This window comes from Podarcis filfolensis (genome assembly GCF_964270895.1).
Source record: "Podarcis filfolensis genome assembly, chromosome: 1".
NCBI classification, from domain to species: Eukaryota; Metazoa; Chordata; class Lepidosauria; order Squamata; family Lacertidae; genus Podarcis; species Podarcis filfolensis.
The window spans coordinates 49,443,734-49,455,797 of record NC_139604.1 but is presented as its reverse complement, the minus strand read 5'-3'; the positions used below and the strand labels follow the sequence as shown (position 1 = coordinate 49,455,797).

General features: G+C 41.7%; 1 protein-coding gene and 1 long non-coding RNA gene across 3 annotated transcripts in view; one reads left to right on the top strand and one right to left on the bottom strand.

The window, feature by feature from the left end:
* Window positions 1-11,470, bottom strand: part of XRCC5 (X-ray repair cross complementing 5) — a 45,894-nt gene extending 34,424 nt beyond the window's left edge. For both annotated transcript variants that reach the window (XM_083585079.1, XM_083585080.1), the window contains exons 1-8: window positions 11,362-11,470; window positions 9,547-9,660; window positions 8,652-8,835; window positions 7,283-7,331; window positions 6,079-6,201; window positions 3,448-3,636; window positions 1,837-1,951; window positions 597-735 (exon numbers count right to left, since the gene is read on the bottom strand). In XM_083585079.1, coding sequence (XP_083441205.1) covers window positions 597-735; window positions 1,837-1,951; window positions 3,448-3,636; window positions 6,079-6,201; window positions 7,283-7,331; window positions 8,652-8,835; window positions 9,547-9,660; window positions 11,362-11,379 — 931 coding nt within the window. In that variant the 5' untranslated portion in view covers window positions 11,380-11,470. The remainder of the gene's footprint in view (window positions 1-596; window positions 736-1,836; window positions 1,952-3,447; window positions 3,637-6,078; window positions 6,202-7,282; window positions 7,332-8,651; window positions 8,836-9,546; window positions 9,661-11,361) is intronic.
* The window catches only part of LOC310749485, a 465,633-nt gene that overhangs the window by 416,397 nt on the left and 37,172 nt on the right, over window positions 1-12,064 (top strand). The window lies entirely within an intron of this gene.

Genomic DNA, 12,064 nt, shown 5'->3' with positions numbered 1-12,064 from the left:
TGAAAGTCGAACACAGGCACAGCTGGAAGGTAAGCCTGCTGCATGATTCCCTTCAGCCTATGGACAGAAGCAGAGATGGAGCTAGACATGGAAGGAAGGTTAGCCCAACTACCTCAAGTTTTTCCTTCAGGAGTGCATGTGTGTGTGTCACTCCTGTTGCCACACATCCTCCATACTCAACATACACATCAACCAAGCATCTTTTAAACTGCAAGCAGGGCTGTCCTATTGCATCTTAAGGGATGGGGGGGTGGCTAAGGAGGACGTGCTTCCTCTAAATAGATCTCCCTACGTGGTATCAGATAATTGTATGAAGCTTGTTATCTCTTGATACCCTAGAAATTCTTTTGTGTATTTAGCAAAACATGCATGCCCCCAAATCCATTTTCAGTGCTCTCCTATCTGGAATGGGTATAAAATTTAATTCCTCTGTTACCAATGTTACTTTCACTTATTCTACCTTCATCTCAATGCTTCTGCCGATAAACCAAACCCAGAGCTTGCTCACTATATGCAATTCACTAAATGGCACTTAACTTTTTTTGCAAGCAAATACTTCGCCAGGAAAATCTTGGTGCTCAAAGCAGAAGTCATACCTTGAATAACATCCTCCTTCTGAACTTCTGTTTCATCATCGTCATTCAAGCAGTAAACTGTTTCTTTCTGCACATCTTCTCTTTTTAGTGTCTTGGCATCTACAACCGTCCAGGTTTTTTTCACTTTTTCCTCGGTGAACTTGACATTGAAATTAAAAAGATAAGTTATTTCATGTTAACAGGCAGAACAATCCTAAGTATGGGAAGCCAACAGAACTTGTGCCATCTTGAATTAAGCTGGAGTAAATTACCCCTAGTCCGAACTCTGTTCAGCAGCAAGACTACTGACAGCTGAGTTGACTTAAGCCTGGCAGAGGAATGCAAGCCTTTAAAATACGAGTGAGACTGACACCACCCTTTTTGCCAGATTGAGTTCCACTGGGTTGCCAGGTCATATGACTGAGCTGAACAGAGCTAGGATTCAGCATACACCACCAAACATCAGCAATACCCATTTTTCAGGGTTTGTGCCAGCATAAGATCCCTGGCTAAGCTAGGACATACGACTTACACCAGCATAGCCCAACTGTGCTGGGAATCCACTGGCTAAGCTAAGAGACCCACTGGATCCTAATTTGCTCATCCCAGCAATCTTGGGTTTGGATTACTCCCTTGGGGATTAGATATCCACTGCAACAATTCAAAGGCTCCCTTTCCTTTCCCAGGCATAAGACAGCAGCCAATTTATACTGCACTAGTAAAAATATCCCTGAACACATGAAATTTATTTCACTGATCATCAATGATATGCCAATACTGACAGTTGGAAAACACTGAAAAAAATGCCTGAAATTTCAGGTGCACATAATCATAGATTGACAGTCTACAATGCACTAATTTCTAGTGACTGCAGGAGGCAAACTGCAGATCTAAAAAGTTACAGTGGTCCTATATACAAGAACACTTTACCTGAAAATGTGAGAAGTTCCCCAAGAGAAATATGGAAGGAATTCATTGCTATGCAGTTTCTCCAACTGCCATCACTTGCATTTTCCAAGGGAATAGGAGTTTCAGAAACCAGACAGTGAGCTTTATGAAAAACGACCATATTCTATCTCTCTATGCTGTCAGATTTAATAATTTAATAGGCAGCTATACTAATCAGTTACTGCGGTTGAATCTGAATTTACAACTAATTAATCCCTGCTGTGTTTCCTCCCTTCTACTGGCACCAGTGTTGGCATGTGTTCAATTATGCTAATATGGTGCTAAAAATACAAAAGTGGCCGTTGTAACTTACTGCTTTGTAGGCCACAATCCTTATAGACAACTGAGAACCAATTGTGAGCTGGCAAGGCCAAGCCATAGGTCTCCGTTCAACCTTCTTAAACACTGAAAGGCGCTCCAGACTCTCTCTAAATGACAAAACACAGGGGAAAGTGATATGGTGAATCCCGTAAAACATTTTACTAACTGCCCACAGGAAAAGAACAGGTTAGTTTTAACAAAATTGTGGTCTTGAAAATGTTTTGGTTCTAGATAAATTATCTGTGATTTTTCACATCTTCACATCATAGTAATGTATGTGTTTGATGTGCTAGCTCATACATGTTTATCACAGACAGATCTTCAATTTCACCTTACATCATCTCAAGTCAGGGTGATTTTCAACAGAGACTATTCCCACATCCAGAAATGTGCATGAATCCAGTTACATGTGACATTAAGGTTGATGACACTGTGGTATTTATTTTCCAGGCATTTTAACAGTTCTGCTGAATTCTTGAATCACTTGAAGCTCACTTGTTGTACCAGTATAGTTAGGATGGAATGTGGCAACAGCACTAGTCCAATATCACAAAACATGTCATTGTGTTACTACCTCAGCAATGTTGTATCAGCAACAGAGACGGGTATTTCAATGCTCACCAGTTGCTTTCATCCCAGCCATGAAACACACATATCTGAGAGCCGCAGCCAGATAAAAACACATGGATGGCATGATGCAGAAGGAGTGCAATGTGTGCTATTTTTCACCCAGGTAAAATCTGTTAGGATGCATAGCAGAGCCCTCTCTGTTATGGCACCCACAGTATGGAACTTGTTAATAAGAAAAACATGCCTAGCTGACTACCTCCTTAGAAGTACTGCACTACCAGAAGACGTTTTCCTTTAGAAAAGCCTTTGTCAGCACTTCACAGAACCAATAATGTCACTGGACTGCGGGGTAGATCAGATTAAAGAGCCACAGCAATGAACAATAAACTTTCACAGCTTATGGTTTTTTTCCTGATTGCTGGTTTAACACTTATTTTATATCATTAGGCTAGTGTTTATTCCCGTTGTGAACTGCTTGCCATGAAACTTCCCAACAATAAAAAAATCAACAAAAATAAATATTTATAAAATGTCAAATCCAATGCAGATATAGGTTTGGATACTAATGTTTGTTGTAATTACATATTGGAGAGGAAAGCAGTGAGTAGAGCTTGTCATTTTCAGGATTATTTTTGTGTGCTGCTGCTTGCTGGTTTTGCTTTGAGGTTTTTACACACATTTTAGACTTTAAGCTATCTTTATTTTAATTTGCAGATGCCTGCAAGCAGAGAGGCACCTCCAATGTTATCAGTAAATAATGAGCACTGCTCGCCTGTACACTGCTATTCCCGGTCTATTAAGGCCCAGGTTTGCTGCTGAACATCTAGCTTGGCCTTACGAACCTAAAACATTACACTGAAGCCAAGTTCCACCATAATGAAAAGGGAAATACTTCTGTGTAAAGGAACACTATGGTGTCAGGAGGAGAAAAAGCCCAATTTATGCAAACAAAACATCTGTGGGCATGAAACTGGGAGGGAAATAAATACAAGCAAAGTTTCTAATAATGGAAGGAGGAGCAATTCAAGGTTACCTGAAAGTATAAATGTCCTCCAGGCCTTCTTCTTTGGCTAAGGAAAACATAAGCTTTCTCACCATCTGAAGGCCTTCTTTCTGCTGTCCAGATAGCCCCTTCCTTGGAAAAGGGTTTTGGTCCCTACTGGAATGCAAACCATTCCCCACATCCCCACTTCCATCTTCATCATTCGCTGGAAATGGCAAGCTAAGAATACAATAAAGAACAATTTCCATTCACATTCCTCATTCACCAGAACAACTACAAATCAATTCACTGACTTTTATTTTATTTTTTCCTGAAATGAAAGAAATGTGAATTGACACTTTGCATCCTCCCTTTATTCTGATGCACATTCAATTGTCATTCTGAAACCTTAGCAAGCCAGCCCACACTGATGCTCATTTATTGCCACGCTATTAGTCACTTGTGACATGACAAGCTCTGTATAGGATCTTTTAAAGCTCAAACTTGGAGTATTCATAAATAAAGTTGATGTATTTTCCTCTGCGGAAAGAAATTGGATTAAGAATTTTGCATAATACATCTGCATGAAATTATCTTTTGATGTAATTTATATGTCAACAACTAACAGTCAAATTATACATAATGTTAAATGTATCATTCCCCCCCCCCTTAAAACTGCAGCAGTGGAGTGTGTGGGGAGGTCAAATCAGAATTGGAGCAGTGGCAATGGGAAATGGGGATTTAACCCTTTCCCCACACATGGAAACCCTCCTTCCCCAAGCAGCTAATTACCCCAAGAGGGAACAGGCCATTGGGGCAAATAGCAGTTTCTTTCCAGAAGTGGCAGAAGGGAAAGGAATATATTTTTGGGGAGTGGGGGCACTTTTCACCAAGACTGTGATGTGGTATGAAAAGGTTAACCCCTCCTCCCTCTATGTCTTGGGACATATGTCTTCCCCCCTTCCTAGTATGGCCATTAAGAAAAAGGAAGGAAGATGGAAGCTAAGATATGCAGTTCACATGATGTGTTTGGCCCTGAGCTTACAATAAAAGGACCTAAAGAATGGAAGCACCCATTGGAAAAGCCAAGTTTCCTTGCCCCATGCATTTCAAGTCACTTAATTCACTGAATGACCACAACGGTCTGTGCATGCCTGCTTCCTTTGGGACTTCTGCCCTTCAGATTTCATCCACAGCATCTTGCCAATTTTTGCATTTTGCGATGTGAGCTGAGTGAAAGCAGTTTTCATTCTCATCTATTGAGCATGAAAATCTATATATTAACCTGGGAGTAAGCTTCACTGTAATCAATGAGCTTACTTCTGATCAGACAGAACAATCCTATTTATGTAATTGATCATAGCATAGCAAAGGTGGAGGACGGGGACGGAGGGGGGGGAGATGAAACAGAATTCCAATTTAGGCACCTTTGTCTATTTTGCAGCATTAATGATGTCAAAATATCATTATTGCCACTGGCATATTACAGTTAAGATAATTTCTTCTTAGTATTGCTTTCTGAATGAGCCAAATCACAACCTATAGTCTTTTTCTCAATACATTAACAGGGCAATCCTAACCATATCTGCTCAGAAGTAAGCCCCGCTGGGTTCAATGGGCCTCATTTCCAGGCACAGGCACATAAAGGAAGTTCCCAATTAGCAGTTGCTTGCTTGCATGCAGCCCTACAATTGCTAAAAATATGGGTATTCCTGCACAGAAGCAGAAAAAAGGCTCTGAAATATAGCAATGGATGAGTAGAATTAAGGCCCGTGAGAATGTCAGCTATTCTCCAGGGGTCTAGAACTGCTGAACCACAGGCAAGATCCAGCCTATAAAAGCTTCTGAAACGACCTGCCAGCCACAATGGCATAAGCAACACCACAAGAAGACTCAGGTGGCACAATGGGGTCAGTGCATCTGGGTGTTAACCAGAAGGTTGGTGATTCAAGCCCACCCAGGGACAGCTGTAGGCAGGATTCCTGCATTGTAGAGAGTTGGACTAGATGACCCTTGCGGTTCCTTCCAACTCTATGATTCTAAGAAAAGCTGTCCCCAGTCATTCTATACAAACGCTGGGCTGGGGGAAGAGATTTAAATGTCCTGACTGAGCCCGGTGATGCAATGGGGATGAAATCCCCATGGCCCACCTTGCTCTTCAGAATGAAGAGAAGTTCTGCCTAGTCAAGAGCAATTGTGGGAATGAAAATTACCTTTCACACCACTCCTCAGCTGATGTGCATGCATCAGCTAAGGAGCAGTGAGTATGTGCACCTATGATTGTGGACCTTGGCATACCTGGGGGGGTCTCACTCCACCCACTCTGGGGTCTGGTTCTGCCCACTCTTGAGCTGAGGCCCCCCCCAACAGTTGACATCTATCAGCAAAGGAATGTATACAACCCAGAGCTTTTGTGCTATTTGCAGAATAAGATATCCCAAATAAGGGCAAAATATGCAAATATGCTTTATTTGCATAATTTATGCAGCTTGCAGAATTCAACTATTCTGGATGCAGACTTGTTAAGTTTTTTGTTTGAACGCACAGCCCTACTTATTCAAATTTTTAGTGCCTTTTTGAGAAGGCACTAAAACATTAGAGGCTAGAGTTAGAGAAATGACATTCCCTTTCTCAGAACAGGACAGAGTTGAAATAATATTTCATAGTTCTCTCCTCACTCACAAAAACTGAAGCGAAATACCAGTATTCTTCATGTTAGCAATGATAACATCCAGTTGATCCTCACTGAAGGGACTACTGAGGTCTGTAAAAACTTCAATGTGTAGTTTGTCATATTTTTTCCCACTAAAAGAGAAGGCCAAAATAAAAGAGTTTCAAAAGCACAGGTATTTTGACAGCTGCGATATTTTGACTGCTTCTTTACAAAGAGCAATTTATACTTCTAGTAAGGCCACATATGATTAATATGAATCCACAGAATGTCATGTATTTGCTGTGTTTGGCCATCACAATATACCATATTTTAGAGGGATGTGATTGGACCTAGGTAACGCCTAGGTAAGCTGACATGTTTAAACAAGCCATAATTAACCTTAACCAAAGTATAAGGTTCAAATGAAATGCTAAACTTTATTATTCTTGCTATCCACCTTAAACTGTCAGGAAAGGCAGGATATAAAATTGTTAGATCAATACAAATAAATAAATAGCACTGCCATTTTAATTATTTTCCCCCTTTATTACTCATTGGGGGAAGCATCTCCTCTTATAATATACTGAGTAAAATTAACCAAGTGCTATATTCCACTTGGTATCAGTCATGGAAAGTACTCCAGTGTCAGGTGAGCTCTGATTTTCCAACACTTAAGTCAATGAAAACCTGCAGTTTTTACATTAGCATAGACCTGATTCTTAGCATTGTGCTGCTGAACAAGTGCCCAATTAACCTGAAAGCAAACTTCAAAAATGGGCTATGAAAGACTTAAGTGGCTAAAGTTCAGCAGTGAAAACAAATGAACAAACAGAACAGAGCAGCGAGGGAAACCCAACACTTTTCATTTTCAGCTTGTTATATACATTAAGAGTAAATGTCATTTTGTTCTTCAAAGAACTTCCAGTTCTTTATCTCAGTGATAATTTGGGTCCACAAAAGCTGGTTGAGAGGTACTAACACTTCCTTTACAAAATTAAACTAAACATGTCCTTAAGGCTATCCCAAAATAGCCCTATTTACTAAGCTGTCTAATAATACACACAGAAGATTTTGAGCTCTCTTGTGGTAATCAGTCAGAATCCTTCAGTATTTATTATCTCAAAAACACTCCTTCCATAGTAAGATAATGTCCCAACACTAAAATGGAGTCAGATCCATTTTCAAAACTGAGTTTCAGAATGCTTAAAGGCAGTTGTGGGCTGATATACTTACATTGTTTCCTTTTGGAGCAAGTCCATGCAAACAACAAGAGCATCAAGAACTAAGCACATTAAGAAAAGTCACTTTAATTTTTTAAAAACCCACAATTTGATACATGCTGGGCCAGGATACAGTCATTACTGAGCAGCCCTAGTCACAGTAATATTTCACATTTAACGCACCTGAAGTGTTCAAAGCATTTAACATATCAATAACAGCCCTGTAGGGCAGTGTTTCCCAACCTTATTCCAACTGTGACCCCCTTCTGACCTAGTTTCCTTTCTGTGGTGCCCCCCATGGGCATAGCCAGGGGGGCAGCTGCCATCCAATAAGTACAAATCAATACAAATCAGAGGTTCTGCCCCCCCCCCAACAAAAATCCTGGCTACGCCCACGCCCATGTTCTATGTAAACAGAACCTGTTTTATTTATAATTTTTATAATACAGTCCAAAAGGCGCACAGGGAGCTCTGTATATATGGGAGAATTTTAAAAAGCAAGTGGTCTTCACTGACCTGGTGCAAAAAGATCTTGTCATCTGGAGGAGCCCGGGCTGCCTAGATAAAGCACTACAGCCCCACACACCCTTACCTGGGAGAAAGGCCCACTGAACTCAGTGCAACTTTCTTCTGAGTAGACACTTATTTACCAGATGCAAGGCAGCAACACCAGACGACCCCACTCAGCTAGGCGCTGGGATGGATTTCACCCAGACCTTGCAGAGTCAGGCCAACACTGCCGACAGGCCCTACGTCCCTTGGCACTTAAATCAGGGGTGGGAAACACAGCATTAGTCCTGCTTTGGGCTGTGAAGCCATTTCCCCCAACTCATGCCCCTCTGCCCCACACCTGAAGTCACATGTGAGGCAGGTAAAGACATGACTGGATTTGTTCCGCGAGTTTCCCCTGAGAATCTTGATCATGCCACCAATCCTTCCAGACAGCAGGGTCAAGTCACTGGCAGGATTAAAGTCACTGATGGGCCATGAGTTTAACACTGCTGGGTAGGCTGCACAACTGAGCACCCCTGTAGAAAAAAGCTTTGCCAATAATGAAGTTGGCGAAGCGCCATGCACCCCACACTCAGCTGGATGTCGGGTGCTTGGGAAGTGCCGTGCAAGAGACTTTGGCAGGTGGGAGGGATAAACCACCTGTCAATCATCTGAAATCATAATAATACCATGTCCTGCCCACCTGTCAATGGTGTTCTGTCGGGGTGAGACAAATAATAATCAGGCCCACTGAGCCAAATAGGTTTGTCTTAAATAATAAGGGCTCTAGGAGTTAATGTGGCAATTCCAGACACAGTTAAAATATAAACTCCCAATCTTCCATGCAGCTGTAATCTGGTGAAAAGATTTTCAACATTCATAAAGGATACTGTCCCCATGTTCAGAGCCAGGCTGAACCATATTTTGTATGTCTTCCAGCAAATCAAAATCCGGCATCATCAGGTGTCTGTGCACAGTGATATGCTGATATTGGTCCCCGCTGGCAAGGCTATTTGCAGTGTCCTCTGTGCCAAATAAAACCAAGGCGATTTCATCTTTACTCTCAGCAAACACCTGCAGATGGTAAAAGATGCCAGTGCAGATACAAAGTGATCAGTATAAACTTTGCTACTCAGCTTCAGATTACTATCGATTCATTCTTCCAACCTTATCTGCATCATATATGAAACATATTTAAATGACATTTTAGGTTCTGTGGTCAGCTACCAAACTGTTATGGGAACTACAGTTCAATATCTGGAAAAAATTCCCGAGGCTAGAAAATACAGTTACAGAACTTTACCTCCCCCGCCCCCTCCACCGGAAGGGGCAGTTTTAACACAAGTTGAAAACTGAAATAATGGTAGGAAAAATCAATGTACCAAAAAGATTGGTGGAACAGAATGCATTATCAAAGAAGTGGAGTAGACATTCTGTATTTCTGTTATACCTATGTAACTTCAAGGGAAGAAGTATGAAGCTGAGGGGAAACATGGTGTGCAACAAATTGTAAACCACAGGCAGGGGCAACAGCCTCAACGCCCCTGAAGCTGCCCCCGTCTTCTATCCCATTGGAGTTCTTTTTTTCCTATTCATTTCTGCCTTATTTCACCTGGTTTATAAAGTTAACAAAGCACTGCAGGCCTGTTTTAAGTTTTACTTCTTCCCTTTCACATGAAGTGAAGTTTAGCCCTGTTCTGATGTCATCATGCTGTGAGTTTTCTGAGGCAGCTTCATCTTTATCATAACTTCTACTGTTCGTCCCACCGCTCAGAGCTCTTTTACCTGTCGCTGCACAAACATTGTCATCACTTTTTTGGCTTGTTCAAAAGGAGAGTCTTCTCCAGGACCAGAATTGCTCATGGAAAAGCCGACATCCATACACAGGACCACTGCTGCCTTCAGAAAGGAAAAGTACAAGCTGAACTAGAATATGGCTAGGCAAAATCATACAAGCACCTATTTCTTGAGCTGTAACATTCTACACCTACATGCTACTGCAAAGGAAACTATGGAACCAATACAGCTTTCAGGCTACAATCCTATACCCACTGGGAGTATGCCCAGCTCAGTTTAATGGATTTTACTACTTTACTCAGAAGTAGGCATACACAGAATTGTTTTCAAAATTTCTACCTGTCTTGTCAAAAACACTGTAGAAAAATAAACCACAATACACACTCCCAGCAGGATTGGGGGGAAAGTCCAATTAGCTTTGTAAAATTGCTTTTACAATAGAAATAATGTGTTTAATGCAGTAAGGGTAAATATGGAGGGCTTATATAGAAAAAAAGCCCCATAATTTTTTCTTTATTCAGTTTATTCAATCTATGCATTTTGGGTCGGAGGGCTCTCCTGAGCAGAAAATGCTTGTTCTGCCTGTACCACTGAAGCTTTACAATCACACAGCTGAGCAATACTGTTGGATCCAACCCAATATTTATAACCCACCTTTACTCAAACTATAGGAATCCATTTTTTAAAAAATCAGGTTCCCCCATGTCCTAAACTTCTCAAATATATTTGTTCATGTCTTGGATGCTGGAGTCACAAAACTGGAAGAACTGTTTGTTTTTTCTAATTTAATAGTTTAGGTTTTTTTTTAACTGCATGTTTACTGTTTTTATATTGTATTTATACAAGCTTTGCTACATAGAAAGCTGCTTTATGGTGGCTTTCCCCTTGAAAAGTGGGATATTAGTATCTAAATACCTACATAATAATGTTATTATAGAATTAAGAGGGTGCGTCCAACTAACATGTCCGAGTAGTTCAAGGACTTTTGCCTGTGCAATACGACTTTCCATCCTCACATAACCCCTTTTATCTGCTCTGAAGAATTGGGGGAGTGAGTGGGCATTGCGCACTACTTTACTGCTTGATCCCAACCGCTAAGTTTCTGATATGTGAACAAGGTATCTGTGTGTGTGTGTGTGTGTGTGTGTGTGTGTGTAAGTACCACTGTGTGTATAATCACTCCCTTGATTAATCTACAATACAAGGCATCACTTGGTTCTAAATGCAAGTGTAGATTAGGTTGCAATCCTACATACACTTACATGCGAGTAAATCCCATTGAACTCAATGGGTCTTACTTCTGATAAGCTATGCACAGAATTGTACTGTAATAAATAAATAAATATGTAATATTGTGTCGCGATCCGCTTTGTGCAGACTTATCTGCCCCTGAAAAGCAGGATGCAATTCTGATTCTATATATGTAGCATTTCGGAGTGGGGGGGGGGTCGCCCCAGGATAATCTGATCATAGGTTACCCCCCCAAAAACACACACACACACACACACACACACCTCACTAAGGACTAGAAGCCCCACTTTCACCTACAATAATAATAACGATACATTCTTAAGCGAGGGAGGGAGGGGAAGAGACTCGCTAAGCATCTTGAACGGAAGTCCAATGCTAGGGGATGAGCCCGTGTGAAGCAGCCGAGAGAGGCGGGAAAAGTTCCCCTCAGGCCCTGAAGCCTCCCATTAGCTCTGTCAGGGCGACGCGCGCCTCTTCCTGAGGGAAAGAGCCTGCAGGGGACCAGCATAGCCGGCGAGGTCCGTCTCTCACGCCCCACCACCCGCGCGTTACCTTCGCCCCCCGCGACATCGTGCCAGAAGCGGCTCCAGCTCCGTCTTCCGCGCCTCCGCCGTCTCTTCCTTCCGGAGTCTCTCGGCCAGTATCCGGCCAAGTGGGTCTGGGAGCGAGCCCCACAGCGGCACCTCGTGGTCGCAGCCGAGATGGAGAAAGAAGGATGGAGGGCTGGAGGAATTGCGGTTACAAGGAGGAGAGGGTTGTGTTGGCACAAAAGAGAGTGCTCAGGCTGCAGTTCTAATGCACGCTTCCTGCAATGATTTAATAGTGCCGGATTTACGTATAAGCTCAACAAGCTATAGCTTAGGACCCCACTCTCTTGGGGGCCCCCAAAAAATTTAAGGGGGGGGACTGGATGTATATTTCAAAAATATAAGATAAAAAACAAATAAAATAAAACCTGCATTCAACAACAGTGTTTTGTGTTGTGTAGGCTCCTATGATGTAAGTAATGGGACCTGCCTGCTAGCCTGCTCCCTAAAATATCACTGGTTTGCTCATTTCTATATATAGGGTGCCTACATTCTGCTGTTTATAATTACTAGTAGTTTGCATCATATATTTGCACCTATTATTATTTCATGTTATAGCAAGTTTCTAGAGACTAGATTATGAGTCTTTGTAAATTGTGTTTCTAATGGAACTTTTGTCATTGCCAAATGCCAATGTGTTTGCATTATTAAGTTTGTTATGAATAAAA